The sequence below is a fragment of the Drosophila melanogaster genome, chromosome X, assembly GCF_000001215.4.
Source record: "Drosophila melanogaster chromosome X".
In the NCBI taxonomy this organism is placed as follows: domain Eukaryota; kingdom Metazoa; phylum Arthropoda; class Insecta; order Diptera; family Drosophilidae; genus Drosophila; species Drosophila melanogaster.
The window spans coordinates 2,711,679-2,738,942 of NC_004354.4; the positions used below are offsets into that span (position 1 = coordinate 2,711,679).

Sequence of the window (27,264 nt, forward strand, 5' to 3'; positions counted from 1 at the left end):
AAACAAATTATACTCCACACACGTTCGTTACTTGAATCTCAGTCCGTAGCAAGCTGCGAATGAAACGAGTTTGGTTTGGTATTGGTTTGGATGACACGTTTTATCTAGGACTTAGACTACTCAGCTACCACTACGCGACTCCTTTTGCGTGCTACAGCAAGCCCTGCATCTCGTTCATGAACTGCAGATAGGCGTCATCCTTGGTGGGCGGCTTGCTGTGCGCCTCGGAGTGGGCGTGGTGTCCATCGTTGGCCGCATGCCTGGGCCTCGCCGTGCGTCGCTGATCCTCGCGCTTCACTCGCAACGTGGACGGTACAAAGCGGGTGACATCCGCACTCAGATTCCTAATGAGTAAGTTTGGAATGTTTAGTAATGGGAATTGGTTCTACTGCGCCGGAAAGTCATCGAACCCACCTGATTTGTGGCTTGGCTGTAATAGTGGCCACACCCTTGGCTGACTCCTTTGGTGCACCTGCGCCGCCTCCCTGCTTATTGTGGTGCGCAAGGCGCGGAGGCAGACCTGGCGGCGGTCCTGGTGGCATCCTGATGCCCATGCGCGGTATTGGTCCCAGGCCATGCGGTGCCCTGGGTCCTGGCGGCGGTCCAGGTGGCATGCGTATGCCAAAGCCGGAACCCGGGTGAGGAGGTCGCATGGGTGGAGGTCGGTACATTATGCCAGGTGGCCCAAGATTAGGAATTGGCGGTAGGTGTGGCAGCTGTGGCGGCGCAGGCACAGACGACGCTGGTGGCAGCGGAATAGTCGGCAATGTGGGCGCTGTCGGAGGAGCTGGCGCGGGTGTCGCTGTAGATGATTTGACTGATGCTGGCTTGGTCGGCACTTCGGGCATATTTTCATCCTCATCCTGGTCATCGTCGTCCTCATCGTCCGTACTGCTGGCGGTTCTCTTATCGGAGTCAGATGTTCGTTCCTCTATCTTATCTATATCTTTCCCATCGTCCTCCTCCCGCTTTTTGTCGGCCTCGTCCTCTTTAGCCGCCAGTTTTCGATGCTTACGCTTGTGCACATGCTCCATTTCCTTCATGAAGTCGTCGATATTTTGGTTATTTGGCTCGGTGGCCTCGCTGTTCTTGTCCTTCTCTTTATCCTTGCCCTTCTTCAATGGCTCTGGCTCCTCCTCCTCGCCCTCACCATCGTAGTCAGTATTTCCCTCGGCATCGGAATTGAGTTCGGAAAAGGCAAACAGATCTGGCGGCGGTCCCGGCGGGACACCCAGCCAATCCTTTTGCTCGTTCTCCTTCGATTTCTCCACTTGCGCCTCGCTGGCTAAATCGCTATTTCTGGACACGCCTGGTGGAGCGCCTGGAGCATAAGGCGGCAGTGCCATTGTCATGGGCGGTGGGGGAAGGCGTATGACAACGGATGCGCCGAATCCCGCAACCACCGATCCGCCAGTCGTTTCGGTAGAACCGCCTGACACGGCAGACACCGGAGCGGGCAGTGGAATTTCGTCAATCTGGACGCTCTGGGCGTGCTTAACGCTTTCGTAGTACTGCTGCTTCTTCAGGCGCTTCTTCTCATACTCCACCTCCTTGCGCTTGAGGTCCGCCCAGTGCTCCGGCTCGTCATTGTGCTGGAAGATGGATATTTCAGTTGTTAGGTGGACTACACTATTATCGTGCCGAGTTGGTCTTACATAGAGTCGCATTACGCGGTCGAATGTTTCCTTCAGCTTTTTGCGCTTGTCGCGCAGCACCTTCTCGTTCAGCGGCGATGGTTGCAGAACGTTGTACTCTGCAAATTGTAGACGCTGCATGAGTGGCTGACGCGAATCCTGCAGGCTCGATGGACTACTCACCCATCTCGTCGATCTTCTCCATCTCCTCAAGTATCTGTGAAGGATCCTTGTTCTTCAAAACGGCGGCCCGCACCATTTGGCGCTGTTTCTTGTTCTTCTTGAGCTCCTTCTTGCGGGCCTCCTTGCCTGAAAGGTGCAGCATGGTGGATTCAACATATCGAGCTAAAAAGGATCATACTTACGCGCCTGGTCCGTGGGATTCATGTACTTTCCACTCTTCGTGGTGTTTATGGAGCGGCGTCCCATCTTGCTGGCTATTTCTTGTTGCTGCAACTAAACGAATGACTTCACCTAAACGCCGGCGCTGCAATATTGTTACCGGCGTTTTTTTCCTGCCCAACGTCCTAATTTGCTTTTATAATATCACTTTCAATTGATTTATTTATATTTTTATTTATTTATTCGTTTGCAGCTCGATAGGCCGATACACGCGCAGGCTGATATCGATAAAAACAGAACAGTAAGCACTAGAGCTCGAAGTGTGACCAACAAAATTTGGCGGGGAATAGCTAACATCCCATACGCTCAAAAGTTTTCTCCGATGTTTTTCATCACTAGCCAGGATTAGAAAAACGATAGACGATTATTACCGCCACATAGGTAACGCGGCAACAGACGCGAAATTGCCAGTACGATGGCATTCGAGAGCTCTGCACAGCAGTTAAAGATTCCGGACGAAAGGATGAATGCACAGTTGAACAATAGTGGCGTACAGGTAGGATGTGAACCAGTCGCCAGCCAGGTCAGTCAATCCTAAGCCCATTTGGTTGATTTCATGTAACCGCGTGCAAGGCGTCGCAATCCCATGTCCTATTCACACCCAATCAGATACCGGGCGCGCTGATAAGGATTTCAGACGATTTCCTTACCTCCACGCCGGGAGAGGGCCAGAAGGACGTGCCCACCACGGAGAGCACAAAATTGCAGAACCTGCACAGCCGCAAGCTGTGGGACATAGGTAATAACAATGTTATCTACTTGACACCTGCATTTTCATTTCGTTTTCATGATGCAGGTCCTGGTTCCATTCATGGCGAGGGGAAGACACCGAAGTTGGCCGTGAAGCGTCTCTGGCCAGGCTGCGGGGACGACGAGCCGAACGCCAAAAAAGGTAAGTGGGTCTGGTTATGGGAATATGGGATATCGGGCAGCCCAAGCTAAATTCATGCAGGCAACTAGCTGTGCTTGTGCTTTTTAAGTCATCCCAATAACCGGCCTCAAACTTTCCCGCTATCAGTCAACATTGCCGTTTACAGAGCTTCTCGTGCCGTTGTTTTTCAGCACTGGCATTCGAGCAATTTGTGTCGATATACGATAGGAAAATAACGCCGCTACCTCAAATCGAAAAAAGTCAAAGCCGCAAACAAAATAACGAATTCGATTTCGCATTCGAAATGTCCGCGAAGCCAAGTGCCAATTCGGAGGACATCCTTCTGGCCGGCCTGCTCCAGGACTGGAAACTAGAGGACCATGACAACGCACAGATTGGCTGCGACCCAGCGCCCATGCCGGCCAGTCAATCCGAATTGGCACTGGTTCATTTGAAGTTGCCGTGCAAGACGCCCCAATCCCAGCCCCAGGTGGAAGCCCATCAAAATGCTTCAGTTGCGACCGTCAACAGCGACAGCGGAAGCATAATACTAGTGTCCGATGATTCCTCAGCTACGGCGTGCAGCTTCCTTCACTCGTCCGAGCTCTGTAACTCCTCCGACTTCGAAGAACTGCGCAAGGAGTTCACCGAGGACTCCTCATACATCGATCTCTCACTTGATTCGGGCAGCAGCAGTGAGTGCCGATCAATCAGTAATAACAATAATAATTATAACACTGCGAATGCAATAGATCCTAGTGCCATTGAAACCGACATGAAGACACACAAACTGGGCGCGAAGCGCAGATCGCCGCAGACCAAGGGCGATGTGTTGGCCAAAAAGATTTGTGAGTAAGAGGTCGAATTGATCTGCAACCTTAGGGGCACCTGCTCTAGCTAAACCATTTACTAAATTGCTACTACGCAGCTTACCAGAATCTGAACGAGATGAACATCTCCTCGAATCAACCCGTGGTGACGCGCAGTGGTCGTGTTGTGGTCTCACGTCCGAACCAGCAGTTTGACTACTCCTCCTCCTCCCAGTCGAAGGGCGATGGCGAGGAGGACTCCGACGAGGTGTCACTGGATGCCGACGACGATGAGTATGAGGGAGAAGATTTCGATCAGCTCAAGTGGACGGAGCGCAAACGGCGTAGCTTTAGAAACACCAGCTTAGCCTTCAGCCCCGATGGCAGCCGCTCGTCGCCGGAGGCAACACCTCCGATGGTCTATGTCGAATTGGGCGGCAAAATCGTGATCATTAGGGATAAACCACAGCCCAATATCGTTCTGGAAGACGATAAGGAACTCAAGACGCAGATGCACAAGTTTTTGGGTCTGATTCCATCACGTCGCAAGCTCTTCGATCCGTCGGAATACAATATGGATCGGGGGGATATTGAGATGGATGTGTACGTACCGACCAGTCTTGTTACCAATCCATCACCTAGGTCCTCACCAAGCCCAGTTACTCCATCGGCCAGGTCACGAATATGGCAGGAAACAACGCCGACATCCATTTGCTCCAACTTGAATTTATCGCATACCTACACACCGACCGTGAATGAGCTCCAGACTAAGCACATGGATGACTCTATAATCCAGGTGAATTTGGACTGCTTTCAGAAGAAAACACCAGACTCTGTCAAGGAGCCCATTGATCTAAGCGAGCTTCCCAGCCAAAAGCAACTAGCCACCAACTGCCGCCGCCACAAGAGCTGTGTAGCCCGCCTGGAGCGGCACCCACATTTCTACGGTTTCGTCCAGTCGCTCAGACCGTCAGTCTCGCTCAACATGTGCCATCCGCTGGCCCTCACCTTCCGGCGGACCAATTTCCAGCAATCTAAGGTGGCACTGGCCAAGGTTCTGTTCAACATGTTCAATCACGCGGTCTTCCACTGTGGCCTGCAGGTGCCCATTGTTTGGAAGCACGCAATGAAGAAGCGCTGGAAATGCGAGCTTGGCTTCGACGCCTCCGGCAGGCGCACAGCACAGATCCTGCTTCTGCACAGCATAGACACTGCGGCCGAGCTTATCTATCTCCTGCTGCACGAGATGTGCCATGTGGCGGCTTTCCTGTTCAACCGGGAGTTGGGTCACGGCGACAACTGCCGCAGATGGTAAGATCATTACTTTCTATACATTTAATGTGTCATCACTTATCTGTGCCCATTCCTCAGGACCTACCAGGCGAAGATGGCCTTTCCGGAGGTGCCCGCCCTCATGGAGTGCATAGCTAGCTTCATGTATACGTGCAGCATGTGCAGCCGTTCCTCCTACGGCTTGGCCGACTTGAAATCGTACAACATACGCTGCTACTACTGCCAGTTCGAGGTGAGCGTGAAGCCCGTTAGCAAGGCGAACATGCACGAGGGCGCCCGTTCCGATCGGACGATGACACCGTTCAAGTGTTTCATCCGTGACAAGTATTTGAAGCTGGGCGCGGAGGGGGGCGTCACACACTCCTCGAAGATGGCGCTACTCAACGAAATGTTCGCGAAGATGACAGCCGCCACGGAATAGCTGGCAGCTGTCTAGCGGCTAGCACACAACTTGAAGAATATATTTTATAAGTACTATATGAACAACCATGGAAGGCGGCCCCATCAAAATGGAGCAGCCTCCAGTGAAAACGAACACGCTGTGACCTACTTTATATACCTACCTACATTTTATACAAACTTCTATAACCTGTACAATGGCGCTATATGGGATGGGGGGCTCCACGGAGCCCCAGAATCCCGAGAAGGCGTTCGTCAGCTAGTCTACGTGTTAACTAGTATATACTTTTATGTTTAACTAACAAATTACATGTGAATACTACTACAGTAAGTCTCGTCGGAACGCTGGTGGCTATTGAAATAGCATGTCGCTGTTTTTTTTCTACGGAATCAAATGAGAAATCAAAACAATTTAATATGAGAAACCATCATAGTCGCATGTTTGAAGAAATGGAAGGCATTGTTTGTTTGTTTTTGTGAGAATTTTCTGTTTGCCAACTTCTTGTTAATGGCACCCCAAAAATGAAAACGACAATTATACAAATGCAAATACAGATACACCAATTTTAGATAATTTTATTTCAATCTAAATCCCCTCTATCGAGCTGCGCTGCGCCTAACCCATCATGCCCTTGCTGCGCTTGAAGGCTGCTCCTGCCTTGCGATTATGATTGGCACGAGTGGACTTGTGGGCCTCCTTTTGGCCACGACTGCGCTGCGTCTGCTGGGACTGCCCCTGGCCCTTGGGTGCTCCGACCACAGAGGGACTCGCTCCATGTCCACCACTCTTTTGGCCGTATTTGGATAACTGGCGCTGCTCGTAGCGGGCGCGTATCACCTCTGGATTCTCGCAAAAGTCTCTGTTGGTGCGCATCGACGGCTCCGGGTCCGAATGGCCGCCGGAGCTCTCCTCGTCGTCGTTCTCCAGCTCATCCTGTGCGTTGTACGCCGAACTGGAGGCGGCTTCCTGGAGCCTTCCGCGCAGCAGACTCACAGGCGGCGCTTGACCCTCGTTTTGAGCCTCGTAGCTGTCGTCGTACTCGTCGTCATACTCGCCCCTCTCGAGCGTGGTCTCCTCGACCATGGCGTACTTCTGGTAGCGCTCCTTTAGCTGCTTCAGGTCGCGCTTGTCGTCCAGCAACTGTTCCGCATTGCGTGGCGCTCCCGGCAATCCCTTGCCCTGCTTGATAATGCACTCGGGCTGGTCCCGCGTCAGCACGTCGTAGCGATCGCCGTCGTGAACGTTGAAGTGTCGCAGGCCCGTTTGGCGTTGCTGTTTGTCCTGCGGGTCGGGCGGAATGTACACCTCCTGTCGGTCCATCTGCGCTAGATCCGGCGGCAGATTGTCGTCCAGAATGGCGGCAATGACCTGCTCGCTGTTATCGTAGCGGATGAGGAGGCGCCTTATGAAGCCACTGCCCAGATCGGGCAGCACTTCCAGCACGGCGGTGACTTCCAAGTCAATGTCCCTTGTCGTTCCGTTGGCCGTCGGCGACGGCTGTGGAGAAGTGCGCGAGGAGTCGCCGTTCTTGAATTCCTCGTCCTGGACGTTCCCCGTAACTTGGACACCGTTACTGGCCATATCGTCGGCCATTATGCCGTTGGGGCAGCTGGCCAGTGCCTTCTGATAACCGGACACCACGAAGTCCACCTCGTAGTTCTTGCTAGCGATGCAGAGATTGCGAATAAGAATAACATTGGCCACTAAGCAAGGCAGACAACTCACATATTTGGGCAACGTTGGATCAGCAGCTTCATGTCGTGCTCCAGCGGAAACTGCCGCTGGTAGTCCACAACGAAGTTCTGGGCGGAAAGGCACTCCTGCATCACTTCCACCAGCTGCTGTCCCCGTCCCGACTCCATCTGCAGGCTGACCACGCGACGAACGATGAAGATATATTGCTGGCGCGTCTCATTTAGCCAGCGCAGCGAACTCGCACCCGGGTTCACCAAGTAGATGTTCTTGTACAACATGGGCACAGTCATGTCATAGAAATTGGCAATGCTGCGAATACGAAAGGGAAGGCAATAGAATCACACAGACCACGGATGCTGATGATGATGATGATGATAATAACCTTGGGGCCAAACGCAGCTGTTCGATGGTTTCCAATAGCTGGGGACAGAGGAGCAGCAGCAGGCGCAGCGTGTATGCGCAGTCCATGGCGAAGAGCACCACATCGTCGTAGGGCGTCTCCAAGTCGACGTCCAGAGACGCCCCGCCGCCAGCACCTTCGCAGCCCTCGTTCTCCACCTGGATCTGCATGCTGAGGAAAGCGCTCTCGTAGAAGATCAGCGCCTCCTTCAGATCCTTTTGGTACTCCGGCTGCACTTCCAGCACCTTGTCGAAGATCTGGCGCAACAGTTCCACGTTCTCCGGCTCCGCATCGCCAACAGCGATGAGCAGATCAAAGAGCAGTGGCACAGAGATCAGGTAGTTGCTGTACAGCAGGCTGCCGTGTTGCTTCGGGCTAATCCACTCCGAGTCCGATTCCTTACCGGTGCACAGTCGCATTATCAGACGCACGACGAGATCGAGCAGCTGTCCGTACAGCAGATGGGCCTGGTCCAACTCCTTGTCCCGGCTGACATCTGTCTGTCTGTAGTAGGGATTAGCGCGCTGCAGGAATGTGACAACGGCCGCCATGGCCGATTCATCGTACACCATGTAGGACCAGAATCTGGCGGGGATCAAGTGTTAATGTCTTCGGTATACTGAGCGCAACACGATGTAGCTTACTCGTGCTGCGTCAGGCTCAGCAGGAACTCCATGTCCCCACGGAAATTGTTCGCCGCGAAGGTCCATTCCTCCAGTGCAGCTCCGGATTTTAGGCGTCCATAGGAGCTCAACATGCACAAATAGCTGGCAAAGGGCTTCTCGCGCTGCACCCAGTGCTCGTCCTGTCCACAAAAAAAAAAAACACATATGCATAGTACTATCTCGCCGGAGGTGCACCAACATGTCCACTTACCAGCGCCGGAACGTTCCTGCGCACCCCATCCTTGCCGGAAAGTGCAAACTTGAGTTCGTCCAGTGGCAGATTCTGTGGGTTGCAGTTGTTGTTGTTGCTGGTGTCGTTGTCCAGCATGTCGGCCCCCCCTTTGGCTGGCAACACTCTCGAATTGTTGCTAGGGTATTTCTTCAATAACAAAATTCAATAAAACTAGCGAATTTCGTGCGATGCAAGGTGGCAGCACATTGATAAGGTGGCGCACGCAGGCTCAGCTTGTAATGTCATAAGGTGCGTGAACAAGAGTTGCCAGACGATCAGAGTGGTTCGATGATTATCGATATTGAGTAGTAATCGAACTTGAAGCTTAAGTGTCGAAAGAATTCAGTTGGTTTAAAATTTTCAAACCAAAAGGAGTTTCTCTCTGCTCAAGTGGAAGGCGATAAAAAAGCCATTAGTACGCGATTTGTTTATTTACTTGGCAAAGCGCTGCACGTGACCTTGCTAGCCGTACATATATTAGGCGCAGCATGGAGCCAATTGGAGATCTGCAAGTGCCCAGCTTCAAGGTGGTGTCCGGGGGAACCACCTTCACGTACGCCAGTCCGAAATCCGGAGCAGCCTCCCTCGACTTTCTCGCGCACACCCTGCGGAAAAGGGAGGCGAACACAGAAAAAACTATTCTGATATGTCAGCAGAATTTCGAGGCCGAGCGTCTGAAATTTGAGCTCGCCGAGCGGGATGTCAACACTATTCTCCTGCCCCCGCATGGGGCAATGGTCGGTCAAGTGCTGCTCCTCTGGTCCAAGGGGGTGAGTTTGAATCGGATCACTAACATTACATCAGCGGAGGTTATTTATCCTCTTTCCAGTACATCAACCAAGCTCTAATTCTCTGCGATGGCATGCTCGAGCATCTTGGAGTAGTCGAGGCGAACCTGGTGATCCACACAACGCTGCCGGAACTGAACAAGTTCGAGGAGCGTTTGAAGTGGCTGAGCATATCGGCGAGAAACGCCGAGATGTTGGTCATAACTCCGTGCGACGAAGAGAATGAAAAAGAAGGCAAGGGAGAGACCGAACCGGAGATCGTCCAGCAAAGAATGCCACTCAAAGTAGATGCCCTAAATTCCATGCAGCTTTATGAAATAAAGGAGAATACGCCGCCGACATCATCGGAGGATTACAAGGCGGAGGCGGATGTCCTGCTAAGTGCTGCAACTCCAGCGACAATCCCAAACGACAATAAGGAGCAAGAGATAAATTTAAGCGTGGAGGATGCTACAGTAAAGCTCCTGGCTTCTTTTGAGTTGGGCAGCACTGATTCGGCGGCAGTGGACGAATCCTCTCCAGCTGCTGCTAAGTTCAATGCTCCTGTCTACTCTCCTTTCGTTACTGAAAATCCAACGAAGTCTTTGGACGCCGAGTTTCAAGAGCTCGTAAAGTCGTTTAAGGTGCAAAACGTATTCAAAAACATGAACTTGCCGCCTCCTCCCTCTGTTAGCATTGAAGAACCGGTGTCCAGTGCCTCCGCTTCTGATTATCGACATCAGATCGACACCACTTCGCTGGATTCCATTCGAACTGTGAAGGATTCACCTGCCTCTCTAGCAGTGGTTCCCTTTTCTGCAGGGGGAATAACTTACAACAACTATGGCGTTCTCGGCTGGAGTCGCCACGCGGTCGTGCCGTGCTACGGTTTGACCGAAGCGCCGGACATAAGCACCATCATCAGGCGGGCCATGCAGCAGATGGGTGTGGCTAGGTCGCGAGCGCGGGCGGTCCAGAGATTCGCCTGGCCACATGTCTCGTTGGGTAAATCCGTTTTAGTTGTGGGCAACTTACAGATCGGGAAGACGTGGTCCTACCTGCCCACCGTGTGCCAGCGCAGCCACGAGGATCTGCAGCGACGGCCAGATGTTGGCCGTGGACCTACCTGCATCTTTGTGTGTCCCAACCAGGGGCAGGGCAAACAGATCGAACGCTGGATGAGCACGTTGCTCTGTTTGCTGGGCAGTGCGTCGGGGTTTGAGGATGTCGTTACCCACTGGGACAAGACCCAATTGGTGGACATCGTTCGCCGGCTCAAAAAGCCCGTTGGAATCCTGCTAACCAGCGTGGACTTGTTGCTCCAACTGCTGAACCATAACCCGGTCGGGAGCATTTTCGATGCCCAGGCGGTGAAGTGCATAGCCTTGGATAACCTGAACGACATGGTTCGTGTCCTGCCAAACGACACGATGAAGCTGCTGCAACGATTGCCCGAAATGTTCCAGCTCACCCAAAATAAGTGCCAACTGCTCGTCTCCGGCCGCATTTGGCACACCGATCTAATGGTGCAGCACATTCTGCCTCTGATGCCCGACGTCCTCGTTCTCTTCGACGACGCCTTGGAGGCGAGTGTCTATGGCGGCGTCCAGCTGGACGTGAGAGTCGTGGCGGATGAGCCGGAGAAGATCGAGCATTTGAAGGCGCTGATCGCTGAGCGCAGGAACTTTGCCAATGAGCCCGCCGTTATGGTCTGCTCCAACTCGACAGAGGTACTCCTACTCCGCCGTAGTCTGCAAGCGATTGGGGTGAATGCACATATCTGCGTATCGGAGGCGTGCTACTCCAATGTCGCCGAGTGGCTACGCCAGTCCCCGAGTGGCCTGCTGCTGGTCACGGATGATGTGGTGCCGAGACTGAAATGCGGAAAGATCCCGCTGCTCATCCACTACAGCTTTGCCAGCATGTGGGCGCGCTTCAAGAACCGCTTCAGCCTGTTCTACGCAAACCTCAAATCGCCAACGACGCGCCCAGTCGGCCAGTCCGTGGTCTTTGCCAAGCCCACTGATTTGGAGAACATCTGGAAGCTGTGCGACTTTTACATGAAGCACAAGCTGCCCAGGCCCGGCCATTTGCTGGGAATCCTTTCGCAGCGACGCCTGGAAGAGCAACCGACAAGCAGAAGTCTCTGCCACCAAATGGCCGCTTTCGGGGATTGCCTGAGGCACAAGTGCATGTATCGCCATGTGATGTGGCGGGACGAGGTGCTGCCGCCAGATCACTATCCCAAAAATGGATTGATTCGGTTCTTGGTTCTAGTTGTAAGTACTCTCGATATGATCGCTAACAAGGCTTCACCACTAAATCCTTTTCCATTTTCTAGTGCTACAGCCCAGCTGCGTTGGCTGTGCGCTTGAGCGACCAGTTTCCCACAGCGATCCGCTTCCTCAACTTTCCGATGAGCGATCTGGGCGAGCGAGTGCAGCGCCACTACGAACTGGAGGCGAACCGGCACATGCATCCCAATCCCGTGCCCGGCGAGATGGCGGTGGTCAAGAACATCAACCGCTACGAGCGGGTGCACATTGTCAGTGTGGAAAGCAATGTCATGGTGTTGGTGCAACTGTTGGACACGTCCACCGAATGTTTTTCCTACAAAACCAGCCAGCTGTACAGCTGCGATAAGATCTTCAAGGTATGGCCATACATGATGATAGATGATAGTAGTATGGATTCACTGCAAACTGTTGTTCTCTGTCACAGGATTCACCCAGAGAAGCGATGGATTTGAGGATCCTTGGCCTGCAGCCCGAGAGCCTCGATCGCATCTGGCCCGATGACGCCCGCAATTTGGTGCGCAAGGATTTCTTTCGTCGCACGCATAACAAGCGGAATCGCCAATTCCACGCCGTCGTCCAGTCCGCCATCCATCGCACGATCTTCGTTCGCAACATATACGACGACGAGGGCAACGACCTGCTCAGCTTCGTCATCAATCGCTTTCGCTCGCATCAGGATGAGTGCTGCCAGCTCAAGCTCGATGCGATGGTGATGAGCTCCAAGGACTGTCCATATATGTAGCTTCTAGTTTCATCACTGTCCACTGACCACTGGCCAGCATTCTCTTGCGAAAGAAACCAGCTTCTTCGGAAAACCAATTCAATTTCCTATTACATTTAAACGCATTTATATAAATATTTTTCAAAATATTGTTTTACAAATATTAATGATAATCGAACGTGAGCTTTAATCGTTCGACATCATCGGATTCAAAATATTTGAGCAAGCTAAGATCTTGCCATGTGCTATTCTTAAACTTGAACTTGAAAGTGAAATAAAGGGCATGCGCTCAAGAGTTTTTTTTTTAAGTGTACTGAGTGCTTTCGTTTGTTACATGTTCATAGCTAACAATCGATATACCTAGTCTAGATCTCCTAGATCTAGTTGAGAGATTAGCTGCCATATCTAGCCAAAGAACCGTTTCATTTCCGTGCAAAGGTGTATGTCCATGTGTGTTAAGTTCGCAACTTGCGCATTTAATGTCGTTTTCCAATGTCCTAATCATGCGACAGCCCGACGAGGTAGGCTCCAAACGCATCCAAACGTTCCATCCGTAGTGACTCCACCTTGATTTCCAGGGCAAGTGCCACATTTGCAAGCGTGTCTTCTGTTGCGGCAAATGCCGCCAGAAGCATCAGTTCAAAGCGCACGCCATTGCTGTGCGCGAGCCATTGGGATTGAGGTCTGCCGGCGGCGGTATCATCGAGCATCGCCATCAAATGGAGTCCGGCGCGACCACCATCTATGTGTTCTGTCCGATCTGCGAGCGGCGTCCCCTGCTGCTGCGCGAGGAGATGCACGGCGAGCTGCTGGCCCACATCGAGACCTGCCACCTGCCGCTGCGATGCCGCAAGTGCCAGCGCAACTACACGCGCGTCGATGACCTGCGGGAGTTCAGCAAGTGCGTGGACCAGCAGCAGAGCTGCACTGATGTCACCGGCGCCACGGAGACATCGAAGGCGACGCTAAAGAAGGCAGCGAATAGCACCGCCATTTCAACGCAAACGTCGCCGTCCGTAACGCCCATTTCACTGATCAACATGCGCTGGAAGGCCAAGAGCCGTGTCACCCACGAGGAGTTCATCAGCGACAGCGTCTCCTCCATACGCAACCTGTCGTCGTTCAGCAACAGCTCCATTCGTCGCTCCATTGGCCAACTGGGCGTGAATCCGTCCGAAACGATGGAGAAGGGCAAGGTCATACGCTCGACGTCCACACCACTGCACGTGGAGTCCGTGTTCGCCAAGCCCAAGGAGCCGATTACCTTCAATGCTTCCACTGGCGGCCACGTGTCCAGCATCTACCACGAGGAGCCCAGTCCGACACCCGAAAGCAATCCCGTCCAGCAGCAGCAGCAGCAGCAGCAGCCGTTGCAGCAGCGCGCCTGGAAAATGGGCGCCCGCAACAAGATGAGCGCCGCAACGCCGCTGCGCCAGGTCATGTCCAAGAGCATTCAGAAGGCCTTCGTCGAGCACGGCGGCATGATGGTCCACCAGCCACCATCCGCAGTGGTGCAACGTCGCGTGCGCCTCGATCTCAGCGAGCACAGTTCGCACGAGGCAGCAGGCTCGTCCGCTCTGGACCTGCGACTCTCGCCAGCTATGCGGCGCACCCAGAGCGAGTCCAGCGCCTCGGAGGTCAACAGCGGCAGCAGCTCCAGCTACAGCACCTCGCGGAATGCCGATCTATGCAAGCGGCAGTTCTTGCTGTCCGCACAGAAACTCACCACCGAGTCGATCATCATCACGCGGACGAACTCCAGCTCACAGAAGACCTCTTCCACGGTGTACAACTCATGCGAGAGCGTCGAGATCATACGCTCCACCTCGGAATCAGCGGAAGTGTGCCACGTGCCGGCCATAACGCCCATCCGTGTCACCGGTGCCGGCATCAACAAGAAGCAGATCAAGTTCGAGACGCCGCCCAAGAGCAGCCAACAGATGCGATCGAATGGCGAGGGCGATGAAACCAAGGACCAGTTTTTCACGCCGGAACCGGGAACGCCGGAAATTCCAGAGCGTCGTCATCGCCAGGCGATTGTGCCGCGCCAGCTGAGCGGCGAGTTTTCGCCCAAGAAGGATAAGCCGAAGGAGAAGGGGCTGGCGGTGATGGCCCTGATCTCGCCGCCATTGCAGCAACCCAGGGTGCGTCCTCCGTTGCGGGAATGCCGTCAGCAGAGGGTCTATAGCGGCGTGCAGGATGTGGGCGAGCCGGAGGTCGTGGACGCAGAAGAGGAGGACGAGGTGTTCCGCCCCACAAACGCCTCCACGTGCAACGACAAAAAGCTGGAGGCGCCCAACTCCGGTCGCCTGTGGTCGCTGATGAGTTCCATGATGCGACTGCCGGCCAGCTTGCGCGGCGAACGCGAAAAGGACAGGGACAGGGACAGGGATTCGGATAAGGAGAACGCTGGTTCGGGCTCACTCATCCGTCGCTGCGCCTCCATCGCTGGATCCCTGGTGCGCCCCAGTGCAAGGGACTCCTCCATGGAGGACCAGCAGTGCCTCAAGAGAAAGCGCACTCAGACGCTGGACAGCCAGTACTGTAGCCCGCTGTCGCCGTCCAGCTCCTCGAAGCGCTACCGCATCCGGCCCAGGGAGCCCATCGAGCGCATGCGTCGCCAGTAGGTTTTAAGCTTTTGCCTGCGAATCTGTGTTTTAATTGTGAAATTCTTCTTTTTTTTTATCGTTTAATAAATGTTTGGTCTTGCATTAACCGTTATGCGCAGCAGGAGTTGGCAGGTCCAGGAGCTTAGCTCGTCTCATTCAGAGCTGCCAACTCTATCTATTGATTCTGTTATTAATTAGTTGCGCACAAGATCGAAAAGCTTAACGGAGCGCCCATGGCGAAATCACAAGCAGGTCAGACTGTCGAGCCGGAGGCGTCCAAGCTGTGGATCCACTGCAACAGCTGCTGCGCCCTGTTCTGCGATAAGAAGCACACCTTCTTCCTGCTCGCCTGCCATCACGTGTTCTGCGAGCGGTGCGTCAAGGTCTCCGCCGGCCGCACGCCCAGCGACGCGCCCATATTCGAATGCTCCACCTGTCGGCGGAGCGTGCGCGGCCGCCAGTTGACCAACTCGATGCCCAACCACTTCAAGCAGCTCTTCCATCCGGAGCCCTTCACCATCGGCAACGACTTTGTGGAGACGTTCCAGCGCGGCAATCATCGGCACTTCGACAAGTACAAGGAGAGGAAGGAACTGGAGATGGATAAGCTGTTCAAGGACATCGAGGTGGCCAAGTCCGTGTGCCAGAAACGCTTCCTGGAGGCGCAGATGCTGCGCGTGGAGCGCAAGAAGCTGATGCAGAGGTCGCGCTACATTAAGGCGGAAGTCGCCAATCGGAAGGCGGAAATGCATCGGTGCGACATTTGGATTCCATTGAAAATAGTTCCCATTAATGCATTATATTTCTACCCGCCTTAGGATGGCCCAGGCCTACCGAAGCCGCTCGCTGACTTCGCAATCCTCGTCATCCGCCCAACGCTCGGCGCGCGGACGTCCTCGTGGCCGTGGAACAGCCACACAGTCCTCCAGTCGACGCCGATCAACGGAATCAGCAAAGCGGCAGCAAATCACCAGCTTCATACACCCGCCGAACAACTCGTTCGATCTGTGAGCTAGTGCTGATAGGTAAAGCTCTGTTTTACAACCGAGTATATATTTTTTGTAAATAATCAGCTTAAAACAATAAAATGGTGTCATAAGCTTTAAAATAATAAACTGCTAAGTTAACAGCGACCGTTAAGTTTCAATTAACAGTTTCGTTAGGATAACAGAAGTGTTGAAAGTGAATTCGATTAATCGAAATCCATCGATGACTGCTGCACCGATAATATCGCATAAGCATCTGCTCTAAAAACGCATAAAAATTGAATTGCAAGAAGTAGAAGAGCGAAACGTCATAAAAGCGGCAAATCCGGCGCTGTCCGACAAGAACCACAGGGGAAAGCGGATAAGGACATCATGATGAATAGCAAGATCGCCGAGGTAGTGGTGCTCAACTGCCGGACGTGCACGCGTGCCTGCAAGCTGCACAAGCCGCTGCAGGAGGAGATCGATCTGGGTTCGGAGGGCAGCACCACGCTGGCCAGCATGCTAAACTACTGCACGGGACTCTCGTTCGAGCCGCAAGACGGCGCCGCCATGCCGCAGCACATCTGCCTCCACTGCCTGCAGCTGCTGGAACAGGCGTTCAACTTCAAGCGCATGGTCATCGATTCGGACGAGCTGCTCCGCCTGGGCCTGGACGAGGCGCGCTGCTCCAGCTTTCACGAGAGTCAGACTCATAGCCCCAACCAGAGCCAGCAGCACGACCAGCAACAGCAGGCGTTCGACTCCACCGAGGAGTACGTCATGATCGAGATGCTCAACGAGGAGCAGGAGAACGTCGCCAATGTAAGTATCTATCACTTCACGGTGCAATGGAATGCAATGGTTCTTGTCCACTCCCATAGAGGATTAACGATTGCTCACAGCGGGCACCAGTCACTCAAATCGATTCACTTATATTGTGGCTCTTTGGGATGTAGTAGGGTAGGTCGGTGCCAAAGGAGTGCAACCTGTACCTCCATACAATGGATAACTTGTCTGCTCTTGGTGACACTACGTCTAAATAGGAGATGGGCTTCATCAAGTCTAACTCCAAAGTAAAACCATAACACCTTCTTCATCCGCAGTTGGATGAAGAACTAGCAGAGGAGGATCGTCGCATCTTCGCGATGACCGTGGATGAGGAGGAGGAGTTTCTCACCGAGGAGGTGGATCAGGATGACGAGCTGTCGGAGGAGGAGCACCAGCTGGCACAGTCGGGCGACCAGCAGGAGGAACACATCACTATGGAGAGCGTGCATGAGTTTCAGCCCGCCGAAGTGGAGTATGTGACCATTAAGAATGAGTTCGAAACGATCGTCACGGAGGAGGATGAGTTCGAGGTGATGAACGACTCCGGCGCCCACGACGCCATACTGGACTGTCAGATGATTGTGATACCCGCCGAGGGAGCCATTGACGAGGTCATCGGCGAGGAGACCCTCGAATTGGAGGGGGATGGGCGCGAGGAGCATCTGGTGAGAAAGGTCAAATTATATTGCACTAGAATACCATTTATCCTCCATTCACCTACACACAGCTGCCGGAGGCGGAGGATGTCTGCGAAGATGAGGACTTCCTGGAGGAGTCGCTGGACTCAGCGCCGCCGACCGCTGGCGAGGCGCTGCCGTACGTGTGCACCGTGTGCCAGAAGGCGTTCCGCCAGCAGTGCCGTCTCAACCAGCACATGCGCTCCCACGTGGACGAGAAGCAATACGAGTGCGAGGAGTGTGGCAAGCGTCTGAAGCACCTACGCAACTACAAGGAACACATGCTGACACACACAAATGTCAAGCCGCACCAGTGCAGCATATGCGGCCGCTTCTATCGTACCACCTCCAGTCTGGCAGTGCACAAGAGAACTCATGCGGAGAAGAAACCCTACAACTGCGATCAGTGCGGCCGCGGATATGCGGCGTTCGATCATCTGCGGCGCCACAAGCTCACGCACACGGGCGAGCGACCATACGCCTGCGATCTGTGCGACAAGGCCTACTACGATTCGTCCTCGCTGCGCCAGCACAAGATAAGCCACACCGGCAAGAAGGCTTTCACCTGCGAGATCTGCGGCGTGGGACTGTCTCAGAAGTCGGGCTACAAGAAGCACATGATGGTCCACAGTGGCGTCAAGGCGCACAAGTGTGATGTTTGCGGGCATGCCTTCACCTTTACCAGCAACCTCAATGCCCATGTTCGCCTCCATTCCGGCGAAAAGCCGTTTAAGTGCGAGGTCTGCGTTAAGGCCTTTCCCACAAAGAAGCGACTGGCCAGTCATATGCGCGTCCACAACAAGGAGTCGCCGGTGACGGCCACCGTTGCTGTTCAGTCCATCAATCCTCCCAGCCGACAAGCGGGCGCAGAAGGTGCGACAGGCGGAGGTGCGACAGGTGGAAGTCCGACCGGTGGAGGTGCGACCGGTGGATCGGCAACCAACCTTCACATAACCGAAGTTCATGAGCAGCCGGTGTCCACCTCCAAAGTGGTGATGGTGCTGTGAGCGGCCACCAAGCCGTGGGAGCGGCTCTAGAATGTAAGCCTAGGCTAAGGATTAGACACTTAGTTCAATAAAACTGATTTTTGTTCCAGAAAAAACTGAAAGAAAATTCGACACTTATTTTTTACATACATAAAAATAATTTTGTTTTCACGATAACTATCTCAGCAGGTTTAGCCACTCTTATCCATCAATTGTGATTAGATAACGCACAGCAAGTTCTCCACTTTCGTAACGAAACACATGGATGTCTTGTTTTTGGTTTTACGGTTAAGTCGTCTCTTTATAATAATAATATTACGATTAAATTGCCAAAAAACAAAAACAAGCAAGTTTAGTTATTCAATAAAACAAAAACATGCGCCTCGTCTTTTCCCAAAGGAGCAAAAGACAGAGCGTGCCTCCCAATCCTGCTGTCTGCTGTCTGCTACTGCTTCCCACTAACTACTCCAAAAGTCGACGAAAAATATGGCCAGTGTGCTGCTGCAGGGCGTGTTTGTTGCTCCGGCGCAGGCGGAAGGTTAAGGTATGCGTATGGAACGGGTTGTGCGGTATGGCCAGCCTCCTAGCGGCCGAGAATGTTGCGCGACCACTGTTTGACCATTGGCTTGGTCTTGGACTGCTCGATGCGTTCCGCCTCCAGCATTTGTTCGGCCAGCTTGCGCTGGTTCTCCCGGAACTGGTTGATGGGATCGTCGAACTGGCGATAGTAGTGGAGCACCTCGCGCACGTCGTCCACGTTGTTCTGCGCAATTACTGTAGCGAATTGCAAGGGTCAGTGTTTAGCTTTCAATGTCACTTGTGGCGCAACTTACTCTTTAGGAAAGCGATAAGGTCCAGCAGTTGGCCATCATCGTCGTTGCCATGCCAGCGGGCCAAGCCGAATGTGTTGTCCGGATGCATCTTGGTGGCATTCGCATCCCAGTCCACAACAATCACCTAAAATACTCCCTTCTTTATAGATGATTGCAATAGAAAATACGTTGTGCATGACTTGCCTTCTTGAGGTCGCGATTAAGGTTGTCCAGGTTCTTCACATGATGGCCGTCCACAAAGTGCGTGGCATCCCTGACCAGGCGGTACATAATGTAGCCGTTGGGATCGAGGGCATCCAGGATGGGGAACACGGTCATGCCCTGTTCGGCGGTGAAGACGACAATTTCAAAGTCCTTGGCGCACTCGGCCAGAAAGTGGTCGACGCCGGGACGCTTCTTGAAGCGCCAGCCAGTTTGGTAAGTCCAGTCCGGATGCACCAGCACGTCCTTCATCTCCAGCACAAGCGTGTAGCGCGGCTGCACGTACGGCGGCTTGAGCGGATCGGGCAGCAGTTTGGCGCGCGACGGCTCCTGGATCATGCGCTGATAGTAGTGAATGCTCTTCCACATCCGCTGCAGATACTGCTGTACCAGCGGCTTGTGTGTGAACTCGTCCTCGATGGGCTGCCCGTTGGGGTCCACCTCGGGCTTGCCGAACTCGTAGACGGCCCAGAATCCAGCAGCCACGGCGCTGCCTCCGAATATTGCAAAGCTGCAGCAGGAAGTATTGTTATAATACTGTTACGCATTGAATGGGCGTCAGCTTACCCCAGCTTCATGCGCTTCCAGGCACGCTCGTTCTCCTTTTCCTCCTCCTCCTCGCGCTTCTTGCGCTCCTGCTCGGCGTTGCTGTCCACCTCCGGCGAGGTCTGAGGAAAGAGCTTGGCCAGCAGCGGGGCATTCGGTGCGACCTCGGGCGCATCATTGGGGCCAGTGGCTCCAGCTTCCTGCTCTGCGAAACGAAAGTGGCCAAGGATGAATGTTTAGGACTCTACTGTTTAGGACTCTACCGTGAATCACTTACTGGTTGTGCTGCTGTAGCCACGCGCTGTGTGCAGGATCGAGAAGAGCGCCGGAGCAGCCGCTGGCAGTGCTGTGCAAGTGAATAGTCGGAGGTACTGCTGCTGGTGGTGGAGGAGGTGGTGCTGGTGCTGGTAGTGTTGGTGGTAGTGGTGGTAGTGATTACCCAATGCGCGGTGCTGGTGGATGTGGGTAAGAAGACGCGGCGTGCTAAGGCCGCGCAGCAACTGGAGGACGGTGGCCGGTGCCATGCTCATGCTCATGCTTCCCCCTTCCTTCCCGATATCGAGTCCTAGAGCCGTTCACGAGTCCTGCTCGGATGGCAGCGACTTTTTACTTATAAAAAATTCCAACAAAAATTTCAACTTCCCACCGGCACGGCGTTGGCGTTAGGGATTTTATATACTGTCCACTGCCAGGCGGCACCAGGCGTTAGTACATTTAGCACGTGGCTCTCAGCAGGTATAGATCGGCGATTTTCAAGCCAAATCTGGCGGGATTTTGCAGATAACTGCGTGTGTACATATGTTGCCTCCGGCAATCTGACTAATCACAGTATTAAGAAAATTTTAAATTAAAATATTTTAAATAATATGGAAATACACAACCTTTGACCAACCACCAAGCCACTGTGCCTCTGGTCACTTCCAAGCTGATGTGCCTGGCTAGCTATTTTGAGTGCCACCACTAACGCATCAGCTGGACTTTGGCATCACTGTTCGGGACGCTAAATTAAGTTATTTATTTAAACGTGTATTATCTACTGTCGAGTTCAATCCATGACGACCATGTCGCCGCCGTCCCCCATGGACGCCTTGTGCCGCGTGTGCCACACAGCATCGCCGCGCTGCCTGCCGCTCTTCAAACCGCTCGACGATCCAATTTCCGGCAAACCAGCGACGCTGGCCAGCATTTTAAGCTACTGCAGCGGTCTGGAGATCCTAGAGGCGGAGCTCTTCCTGCCCCACCACATCTGCCCGGACTGCGTGGCCAAGTTGCGGCTCTCGCTGGAATTCAAGCGGAGTGTCCATCGCATGGACAGAATTCTGCGGCAGAGTCATGCGGACTTTTGCCGCAGCAAAAAGATCAGCGCGGTGAATACTAGGGCCAGGCTGTCAACCGAGATTCCGGAGGATTTTGTACTCGTGCTCGATGACCAGGAAGTGACTGAATATCCAGCAGAAACGATACGAGATGAGGAGCAACTCCTGGTCGTAGAATCAGATGAGGCGGAGAGCCGGCTGGAAGCGCCAATTGTACAGGAGGAGAGGCTGGATATTGCACTGGAACAGCACGAAGACGATCTCTGCGAGATTGTCGACGATCCGGATCCGGAGCAACGTAGGAGCAGGTTAGAAAGATCCGAGCCAGCGCTGCAATGTCCCGTGAGTTGCCTTTCCGAATTAGAAGTAAGTAATCACGAAATAGTTTCCCATCTTCGGCAGATTTGCGGCAAACAACTGGCTAGGAAGCGGACCTTTCAGTACCACATGAGGCTACATGGCCAGCCAAAAATTCGCCAAGAAGACAACGACCACTGCATTGAAGAGTGCCTCCAAGTGGAGCCCGTTTTGCAGGCCAAAGCTGGCGAAGATGTCTACGAGATTGTGGAGAAATCAGCACAGACTTCGGCGACGCAGAAAACTTTGCCCAGTGGAAGCCGGCCTTGGAAACCCCTCAATCCCTCCCTACAGTGTAAAGTAAGTTGGTCATCGCAGCTCGCAAATAACTCAAAGCCGAAGGTCATCAATTCTCCCTCCATTCCTTTAGATCTGTGGCAAGCAACTAAGCACCAACAACTCCTTCAAGTACCATATGCAGCTACATGGCACGGCCACGCCCTACGTTTGCACAATCTGCGGAGAGTCCTTTAAGACGCGAAACGCCCGCGACGGCCATGTCACGCTGCACGATCGTAACAATCCGAACAGGTGCCCCACCTGCTTCAAGGTCTACCGGCAGGCGTCCTCGCTGCGCACACACCTTCTAATCCACAGCGGAATCAAGCCATTCGAGTGCAGCATCTGCGGCAAGAGGCTAACACAGAAGTCGGGCTACAAGAAGCACATGCTCACCCACACGGGCGAGAAGCCGCACGGCTGCGACATTTGCGGCCGTCGCTTCCGCTACTCGAGCAATCTGATTGCCCACAAGCGCTGCCACAGCCAGGAGAAGCCCCACCCGTGCCCGGTGTGCCAGAAGCGCAGCTTCGGCAGCACATCCGAGCTCAACCGCCACATGCTCGTCCACAGCAGCGAGCGACCGTTCGGCTGTGAGCAGTGCGGCAAGTCCTTCAAGCGCCGCATCTCACTCGCCATCCATCGCCAGTCGCACAAGGCGGGCAGACAGCGGAGGCGGGCCGAGCATGAAGTGGGTGTCCAACTGGAGGAGCAGGACGAGAATGTGGAGACCTGAAGCTAGATCGCTTATACTATCGGCTTAATGTACAAATCGGGACATTTAGTTTTAGTTCAATTCGCTTTTATTTTCGGTACTTTCCTTCGCACAATAACAAGTTTTAAGTGTGTTCCTATTGTTAGGATAAATTTGATTGGTTTTCCCACCCAAAATAATGCGTGTTTCATACATACATATATATTATATATGGTCAACAAACATTTCGAGTCTTCTGACGATCCTTTCGATTTGATTTAATGTAATGAGCTTTAGTTTATCAGGTGGAGGCGGGAGAATCTCTATACATATGGAAGTTTCGATTGGGTTTTGTAGTTGATAGTGGCTAAGGGTGAGGGTGCGGGTGCGGGTGTGGGGACCTTAAGCTAAGCTACTATGCTGCATTGAACTTACGCGCTAGAAACCAATTAGAGTAGTGCGGAACGAGTGTGCGAGCGGGTAACAAACAAAATGGGGCTGGGAATTAAAAGTGTGGATTGGGAGCTACGCGTTACGCTGCCGCGCGATACATAAAGTTAATGTATAAATAAATATATATGTTCAGACAATGTGAGTGCTTGCTAATACTTGGCATACATAAAATGAGTATAGATCACAAAAAGTCGCGTAAAAACATAAATGTTAGTGGGTATAACGTGGGTGGGTGGGATGAGTGAGTAATGAGTAATATCAGTGGGACATGAGGCTTGGAGGCACACGTGGCTTTCCTTTCCATCGTCCAGCTTGGACGACTCTCATCTCAAGATCCGGACTTGGGTACACAAACGAAGAGGACACGACCGGATTGCCGCAGTGGCCACTGCTAATCTTTCTCCTGCTGCTGCAGCAGGGCGGCGATTTCCTGGAACTTGTGCCGAAAGTCCACGCTGCTCTCGCTGATCACCGACATGCTTGACGACGGATCCTGTGGATTAGGTTAGAGGTCGGTCCACAATGAATGTCGCAAGTGGGGAGTGTGGCATGCGTTCTGGCTTACCAGTATATCCCTGGTGGCATCAATCTCATCCAAATGCCCCAGCAGCGACGTCAACGAGAAGTCATTGATATTGTCCTCCAGCCAGCGTGCGTTGGATGTTGAATCTCTGAGCAAGTGCATCGGACTCATGCTGCCTTGGAAGAAGCTTTGAGCTGCCGCGAAGAAGATAATATAAAATTTATACAAAAATGAAAAGCGAAAACATGCTGATGCTCCTACTTGTGCTCCCGTCTTGGGCCGCCTCGTTCAGGGAACTGCTGACGTCCGTCCTGTTGGTGGCCACGCAAATGTCCAGATTGGGCATGTCTCGAGCGCTGACCTGCGTGGCCTCGTCGTTGAGGAACTCCAATGCCCCCTGATCCCCTGGCTCTTGATCCTGTGAAGCGGTCGTGGCATTCATGCTGGAATCGGGTTTCGAGCCAGAGGTGCTGATGCCAGCGGAACTTATGCCATCCACGCGATCAATCGGCTCGAAAAGGCCACTGTGGAGTTGGCGCACACTCAGCAGATCGTACGGACGATCGCCAGCGGATGTGGGTGGTAGGAGACGGCGCTGCACAAGCACCTGACGACTGATCTTTTGCCGTGTGAGCTAGAATGCACGCAATGAATGCAAATCAATTGGGATTTGGGTAACGCCAATAAGGAAAGACCACTTACCGCTGAGAGTTGGCGCACAGGATCGATGTTGGATATCGGCCGCCGCACTGGCAGCATCGGCGTTCGGAAATTGCCCTCAACCATGCCGCCCACTCCGCCGGTGGCCGTCGCCTCTGCCAGCTGCTGCGCCTTGGTCATCAGGTCCCGCTTGCGATCGCACGTGTGGCCGCAGTTGCATTGGCGCTTGCGCACGCGCTCGCTGAGATTGGCCACGAGTAGCAGGTGCTTCAGCTTGTTGCTCACCGACGATGTGGTGACGGCCCTGACGCGTTCCACGCTATCACAGTCGTTGGGATTGTAGGGCAGCGAAGTGCTCGAGGTGCTCGAATTGCTCGATGCGCTGACGTAGCAGTTGGAAGATGCGCCTGTTTGGTTGGCGTTCGAGGCGGCGCTGCCGGTTTGGGTGGCCACCGACGAGGAGCTAGGCGTTACCGTGTTGATTGTTAGTATGCTGGATGCCATGGCCGTCGAACTGTCGACCTCACACCAATAATACTCCAGCTCCAGCTTGGAATCCTGGCCAAAAACGACATACAGATCACCGATGGTTATATCCGCCGCATTCGCCTGCGTCCAGCCCTTGCGGATTCTCTTCAGTATATCGTCGCTGAGCAGTGGCTTAAAATTTCGAGCCTGTGCCGCGGCCGCCGCCTCCTTAGCTTCTTTGCGTTTGGAGCGGGCTACGGATGGAGCCGCCAAAGAACCGGTTACAGGAGTCGAAGGAGCGGGAGCTGCAGCACAGGAAGTTTGTAGAACAGATGTCGCCATGGCATTAGATAGATCCGCGTTGGCCGGATAAGCCTGTTGTACAGGATCGTGCGATGTTTCAAGCGCAACAGCAACAGTTGTGGTATCACCAGTGGTGGCCGAAAGAGCTGGAATAGTGGCTGCTTGCGGATGCTGCATGGCCTCCAATATATCGCCCAGAAACTCATGAATCTCCTCGCCCAGCTCATCACCGCTGCTATTCTCCATCTTCATCAGATTGCCCTCCAAGGGCCCGTCGTCCAAACTCTTCTCCAGCGGCGGGCTGGCACTCGATTTGGGTTTCTTTGTCTCCGGCGAACGCTTCTCGGAGCCGCTTTCCGTTCGTAGTCGCTTGTTGGCCGCCACCGACATGCCGGCCAAATTGCCCAAGGTCTCGCTGCGCACTTTGAAGCCCATGCGCTCCTCGTATGCCGTCAAGCAAATACTGATGCTGCTTAGGTAGGCGGTGATGCTGAGCAAAGGTCGGTGGATGGCCACTCCCGGCCGGGGCTGGAAGCACATTGAGGGATCCAGCGATGCAACTGACGGCTGTAATGGTTCCGTTTCATTGTTGTTGTTATTGTTGTTGGACGCAGCAGATGGCAGGCTGCTGGAAAAGTATGCACTCTTCTCCTCGTGCAAACGCTGATTGGCGCTGCGCCATTTGTACTCGAACGTCTTGATGAAGCTGATTAGTTTCTTGTGCAGCGGAACTATGATCCTGCCGCGTGGATTCTGCGCCAGTGACTGGACGCGTCCGAAGGCCTCCATATTGGCGGGAGTCACCAGCACCTCCACCTTGCTGGGCAGCCGGATATCCTCCAGTGAGTCTACGGTTTGTCATTGGGTATTATTGGGCAAACATATCGAATGGAAGCGGACTCACCATCCAATTGATTTAGCCGCCGGAGCGCCTTGCACGATGGCGTCTTAATGCGAATGTTCTTGCCCTTGCAACGCACGGTTATTTGGCCCTGGTAGACCAGCTGCTTCAGCTTCATGAAGTGCTTCTCCGTGAGGAACTGCAGCTTGCGCCGCATCTCGCCGTAGTTGATCAGCGTGTACAACTCCTGGGCGGGCTTTTTCAGTTCTAAAACGATTGATTAAAGTTACAAAATTGTCCAGCAATTGCGAAATGAAATGAAGGCCAATGGCAAAATGGCAACGCTAGTTGAATTCTAGGAATTAACCGAGGCACGAGGTTTTTGGCGCCGAAAATCTATTTTTCCGGGAAACCGAAACAAGCTAACTGTGACCTTATTAACGCATTATTTTGCCAATAGCTTGTTAATTTAACATTTCGGGACATGTCATATCCAGTTTGACCCTTCTTCTTACCCTCCGAGAAGCGCACATATTTGCAAATCTTGTGATGGGTCTGGTAATAGTGCTGGCGAACTTGGTCCTTGGTTTTGAAACTATAGTCGCTGTTGGCATTGCGGCGCTTCAGCTTGGCATTGATGCAGTTGGCCACCGCCTCGAAGTCCTTGCCGAATTCGTTGAGGGCGTCGAAGAAGCAGTTGCGCTCCACATTCGTCCAGGTGGTCTTCCCGCTGCCCGTCTTCAGCTGGCTGGGCGTCTTTTGGGCGGCCTTCTCCTCCTTTTTGTTCGGCTCCCGTTCGCTGGGCGGCGGTGTCATCGGGCGCGTCTGGTCCTGCTTCATCTTCTGTATGACCCGGGCACTGGCCCGCGTTCCCGGACAATTGTGCATGGTCACCGAGCCGAGGAGCTCCTCCTCGGGCAGCTTAGCTATCGAGTTAACAACTACTGCTCCTCCTCCCTTGCCATTTGGCAGCGGCTCCTCAATGGACACGGATGACGACGGCGGCGGCGGCTGCGTCAGCGGGGGTGGCGGCGGCTGCTTGGACAGTTCCTCCATGTTGGCCAATCCACATCCGCTTGCCTCCTAGACAGGATCAATCAATGGCAATATCAATTAAACTGCGTAGTCTTCCGGGAAAAGTGGGAAAATGGCGCCGAACCGTCCGATTGCTTGGTATTGTCGCTGAACCGCGCGCCCGGGCTAATCCACTACCGACCAGAAATGATCTCGAAGGCTTTCCCAAGCTCCGACGTGCACTCACCTACAAATCAGACATGGAAAATCGGTGCCAAACGACTATATAAAAAACTTATTAACGAGACGCCAGGGATGTTGATGTTGGCCAACAGTGTGGTATCAACAGTGCAGTGTGTGCTGTTAGGCGCGAAGTGGTTGCTGTTAAGTTGTTTTGTTTACCCGCAGCGATGCCCGCTCGGTTGTTTTACAGCCGCCAATGGCTAGTTCTAGCCGCAGCTTTCGTTTCCTGGCTGCTTTCCAGCTAAATGCGTACCCTTTGAACTAACCGTTATCTTATTT

At 53.4% G+C, this 27,264-nt stretch overlaps 10 protein-coding genes across 14 annotated transcripts; 6 read left to right on the plus strand and 4 right to left on the minus strand.

The window, feature by feature from the left end:
* Positions 1 to 77: 77 nt before the first annotated feature.
* CG2685 (uncharacterized protein) lies at positions 78 to 2,282 on the minus strand. Its single transcript, NM_130667.4, has 5 exons — positions 2,000 to 2,282; positions 1,818 to 1,943; positions 1,656 to 1,753; positions 415 to 1,592; positions 78 to 344 (listed from the first exon to the last, which is right to left on the minus strand). The coding sequence occupies exons 1-5, from the start codon at positions 2,061 to 2,063 to the stop codon at positions 152 to 154; spliced, it is 1,659 nt and encodes a 552-aa protein (NP_570023.1). The 5' UTR covers positions 2,064 to 2,282; the 3' UTR covers positions 78 to 151.
* A 118-nt stretch (positions 2,283 to 2,400) lies between these two features.
* On the plus strand, positions 2,401 to 5,976 carry CG2694 (uncharacterized protein). Of its 3 annotated transcripts, none has more exons than NM_166950.3 (7): positions 2,401 to 2,559; positions 2,646 to 2,775; positions 2,833 to 2,928; positions 3,099 to 3,602; positions 3,660 to 3,755; positions 3,836 to 5,027; positions 5,088 to 5,976. In NM_166950.3, the coding sequence occupies exons 1-7, from the start codon at positions 2,452 to 2,454 to the stop codon at positions 5,428 to 5,430; spliced, it is 2,469 nt and encodes an 822-aa protein (NP_726828.2). In that variant the 5' UTR covers positions 2,401 to 2,451; the 3' UTR covers positions 5,431 to 5,976. The 3 variants fall into 3 exon arrangements, with proteins under 3 accessions (NP_726828.2, NP_726827.1, NP_570024.1); NM_166949.3 differs by having other exon boundaries at positions 2,401 to 2,532; positions 2,610 to 2,775; NM_130668.4 differs by having other exon boundaries at positions 2,401 to 2,775.
* On the minus strand, positions 5,960 to 8,649 carry CG2701 (uncharacterized protein). Its single transcript, NM_130669.4, has 5 exons — positions 8,381 to 8,649; positions 8,149 to 8,309; positions 7,487 to 8,089; positions 7,135 to 7,413; positions 5,960 to 7,072 (listed from the first exon to the last, which is right to left on the minus strand). Exons 1-5 carry the CDS (start codon positions 8,495 to 8,497, stop codon positions 6,025 to 6,027), a joined length of 2,208 nt encoding a protein of 735 aa, NP_570025.1. The 5' UTR covers positions 8,498 to 8,649; the 3' UTR covers positions 5,960 to 6,024.
* A 140-nt stretch (positions 8,650 to 8,789) lies between these two features.
* On the plus strand, positions 8,790 to 12,480 carry fs(1)Yb (female sterile (1) Yb). Its single transcript, NM_058146.4, has 4 exons — positions 8,790 to 9,171; positions 9,231 to 11,447; positions 11,510 to 11,821; positions 11,890 to 12,480. The coding sequence occupies exons 1-4, from the start codon at positions 8,890 to 8,892 to the stop codon at positions 12,205 to 12,207; spliced, it is 3,129 nt and encodes a 1,042-aa protein (NP_477494.2). The 5' UTR covers positions 8,790 to 8,889; the 3' UTR covers positions 12,208 to 12,480.
* A 127-nt stretch (positions 12,481 to 12,607) lies between these two features.
* fs(1)Ya (female sterile (1) Young arrest) lies at positions 12,608 to 14,899 on the plus strand. Its single transcript, NM_058145.4, has 2 exons — positions 12,608 to 12,707; positions 12,765 to 14,899. Exons 1-2 carry the CDS (start codon positions 12,666 to 12,668, stop codon positions 14,811 to 14,813), a joined length of 2,091 nt encoding a protein of 696 aa, NP_477493.2. The 5' UTR covers positions 12,608 to 12,665; the 3' UTR covers positions 14,814 to 14,899.
* A 100-nt stretch (positions 14,900 to 14,999) lies between these two features.
* On the plus strand, positions 15,000 to 15,890 carry vilya. The gene is made up of 2 exons (NM_130670.2): positions 15,000 to 15,549; positions 15,614 to 15,890. Exons 1-2 carry the CDS (start codon positions 15,029 to 15,031, stop codon positions 15,804 to 15,806), a joined length of 714 nt encoding a protein of 237 aa, NP_570026.1. The 5' UTR covers positions 15,000 to 15,028; the 3' UTR covers positions 15,807 to 15,890.
* Positions 15,891 to 16,019: 129 nt separating this feature from the next.
* Positions 16,020 to 18,364, plus strand: dwg (deformed wings). Its single transcript, NM_057990.4, has 3 exons — positions 16,020 to 16,585; positions 16,867 to 17,256; positions 17,319 to 18,364. Exons 1-3 carry the CDS (start codon positions 16,154 to 16,156, stop codon positions 18,273 to 18,275), a joined length of 1,779 nt encoding a protein of 592 aa, NP_477338.3. The 5' UTR covers positions 16,020 to 16,153; the 3' UTR covers positions 18,276 to 18,364.
* A 34-nt stretch (positions 18,365 to 18,398) lies between these two features.
* ttm50 (tiny tim 50) lies at positions 18,399 to 20,512 on the minus strand. 2 transcript variants are annotated; one of them, NM_001316628.1, is made up of 5 exons: positions 20,112 to 20,512; positions 19,856 to 20,039; positions 19,271 to 19,799; positions 19,088 to 19,211; positions 18,399 to 19,028 (listed from the first exon to the last, which is right to left on the minus strand). In NM_001316628.1, exons 1-5 carry the CDS (start codon positions 20,368 to 20,370, stop codon positions 18,838 to 18,840), a joined length of 1,287 nt encoding a protein of 428 aa, NP_001303557.1. In that variant the 5' UTR covers positions 20,371 to 20,512; the 3' UTR covers positions 18,399 to 18,837. The 2 variants fall into 2 exon arrangements, with proteins under 2 accessions (NP_001303557.1, NP_570027.1); NM_130671.3 differs by having other exon boundaries at positions 18,539 to 19,028.
* A 278-nt stretch (positions 20,513 to 20,790) lies between these two features.
* On the plus strand, positions 20,791 to 22,724 carry CG2712 (uncharacterized protein). Its single transcript, NM_130672.3, has 3 exons — positions 20,791 to 21,492; positions 21,553 to 21,807; positions 21,878 to 22,724. Exons 1-3 carry the CDS (start codon positions 20,887 to 20,889, stop codon positions 22,520 to 22,522), a joined length of 1,506 nt encoding a protein of 501 aa, NP_570028.1. The 5' UTR covers positions 20,791 to 20,886; the 3' UTR covers positions 22,523 to 22,724.
* Positions 22,570 to 27,095, minus strand: crm (cramped). Of its 2 annotated transcripts, NM_166951.2 has the most exons (7): positions 26,990 to 27,095; positions 26,244 to 26,811; positions 25,792 to 25,995; positions 24,159 to 25,735; positions 23,718 to 24,090; positions 23,499 to 23,650; positions 22,570 to 23,426 (listed from the first exon to the last, which is right to left on the minus strand). In NM_166951.2, the coding sequence occupies exons 2-7, from the start codon at positions 26,782 to 26,784 to the stop codon at positions 23,325 to 23,327; spliced, it is 2,949 nt and encodes a 982-aa protein (NP_726829.1). In that variant the 5' UTR covers positions 26,785 to 26,811; positions 26,990 to 27,095; the 3' UTR covers positions 22,570 to 23,324. The 2 variants fall into 2 exon arrangements, with proteins under 2 accessions (NP_726829.1, NP_477105.2); NM_057757.4 differs by lacking the exon at positions 26,990 to 27,095 and having other exon boundaries at positions 26,244 to 26,860.
* Between the last annotated feature and the right edge of the window lie 169 nt (positions 27,096 to 27,264).

What these genes read in the sequence shown, in the direction of transcription:
- crm (NM_166951.2), bottom strand. Translation starts at nt 26,784, where the DNA reads ATGGAGGAACTGTCCAAGCAGCCGCCGCCACCCCCGCTGACGCAGCCG. An exon ending in GGCCCAAGACGGGAGCACAA is followed by an intron (nt 23,651 to 23,717) that starts GTAGGAGCATCA and finishes TCTTCGCGGCAG; the next exon opens with CTCAAAGCTTCTTCCAAGGC. An exon ending in ATGCCACCAGGGATATACTG is followed by an intron (nt 23,427 to 23,498) that starts GTAAGCCAGAAC and finishes CCTAATCCACAG; the next exon opens with GATCCGTCGTCAAGCATGTC.
- CG2694 (NM_166949.3), top strand. Translation starts at nt 2,452, where the DNA reads ATGGCATTCGAGAGCTCTGCACAGCAGTTAAAGATTCCGGACGAAAGG. An exon ending in TGAACAATAGTGGCGTACAG is followed by an intron (nt 2,533 to 2,609) that starts GTAGGATGTGAA and finishes ACCGCGTGCAAG; the next exon opens with GCGTCGCAATCCCATGTCCT. An exon ending in CGAGCCGAACGCCAAAAAAG is followed by an intron (nt 2,929 to 3,098) that starts GTAAGTGGGTCT and finishes GTTGTTTTTCAG; the next exon opens with CACTGGCATTCGAGCAATTT.
- ttm50 (NM_001316628.1), bottom strand. Translation starts at nt 20,370, where the DNA reads ATGAGCATGAGCATGGCACCGGCCACCGTCCTCCAGTTGCTGCGCGGC. An exon ending in TGGAAGCGCATGAAGCTGGG is followed by an intron (nt 19,800 to 19,855) that starts GTAAGCTGACGC and finishes TTCCTGCTGCAG; the next exon opens with CTTTGCAATATTCGGAGGCA. An exon ending in CCTTATCGCTTTCCTAAAGA is followed by an intron (nt 19,029 to 19,087) that starts GTAAGTTGCGCC and finishes AATTCGCTACAG; the next exon opens with TAATTGCGCAGAACAACGTG.
- CG2712 (NM_130672.3), top strand. Translation starts at nt 20,887, where the DNA reads ATGACGACCATGTCGCCGCCGTCCCCCATGGACGCCTTGTGCCGCGTG. An exon ending in AGCCAGCGCTGCAATGTCCC is followed by an intron (nt 21,493 to 21,552) that starts GTGAGTTGCCTT and finishes CATCTTCGGCAG; the next exon opens with ATTTGCGGCAAACAACTGGC. An exon ending in ATCCCTCCCTACAGTGTAAA is followed by an intron (nt 21,808 to 21,877) that starts GTAAGTTGGTCA and finishes CCATTCCTTTAG; the next exon opens with ATCTGTGGCAAGCAACTAAG.
- CG2701 (NM_130669.4), bottom strand. Translation starts at nt 8,497, where the DNA reads ATGCTGGACAACGACACCAGCAACAACAACAACTGCAACCCACAGAAT. An exon ending in GCAGGAACGTTCCGGCGCTG is followed by an intron (nt 8,310 to 8,380) that starts GTAAGTGGACAT and finishes TTTTGTGGACAG; the next exon opens with GACGAGCACTGGGTGCAGCG. An exon ending in CTGAGCCTGACGCAGCACGA is followed by an intron (nt 8,090 to 8,148) that starts GTAAGCTACATC and finishes GATCCCCGCCAG; the next exon opens with ATTCTGGTCCTACATGGTGT.
- dwg (NM_057990.4), top strand. Translation starts at nt 16,154, where the DNA reads ATGATGAATAGCAAGATCGCCGAGGTAGTGGTGCTCAACTGCCGGACG. An exon ending in AGCAGGAGAACGTCGCCAAT is followed by an intron (nt 16,586 to 16,866) that starts GTAAGTATCTAT and finishes CTTCATCCGCAG; the next exon opens with TTGGATGAAGAACTAGCAGA. An exon ending in ATGGGCGCGAGGAGCATCTG is followed by an intron (nt 17,257 to 17,318) that starts GTGAGAAAGGTC and finishes ACCTACACACAG; the next exon opens with CTGCCGGAGGCGGAGGATGT.
- CG2685 (NM_130667.4), bottom strand. Translation starts at nt 2,063, where the DNA reads ATGGGACGCCGCTCCATAAACACCACGAAGAGTGGAAAGTACATGAAT. An exon ending in GAATCCCACGGACCAGGCGC is followed by an intron (nt 1,944 to 1,999) that starts GTAAGTATGATC and finishes TGCACCTTTCAG; the next exon opens with GCAAGGAGGCCCGCAAGAAG. An exon ending in GGAGAAGATCGACGAGATGG is followed by an intron (nt 1,754 to 1,817) that starts GTGAGTAGTCCA and finishes TACAATTTGCAG; the next exon opens with AGTACAACGTTCTGCAACCA.
- vilya (NM_130670.2), top strand. Translation starts at nt 15,029, where the DNA reads ATGGCGAAATCACAAGCAGGTCAGACTGTCGAGCCGGAGGCGTCCAAG. An exon ending in CGGAAGGCGGAAATGCATCG is followed by an intron (nt 15,550 to 15,613) that starts GTGCGACATTTG and finishes TACCCGCCTTAG; the next exon opens with GATGGCCCAGGCCTACCGAA.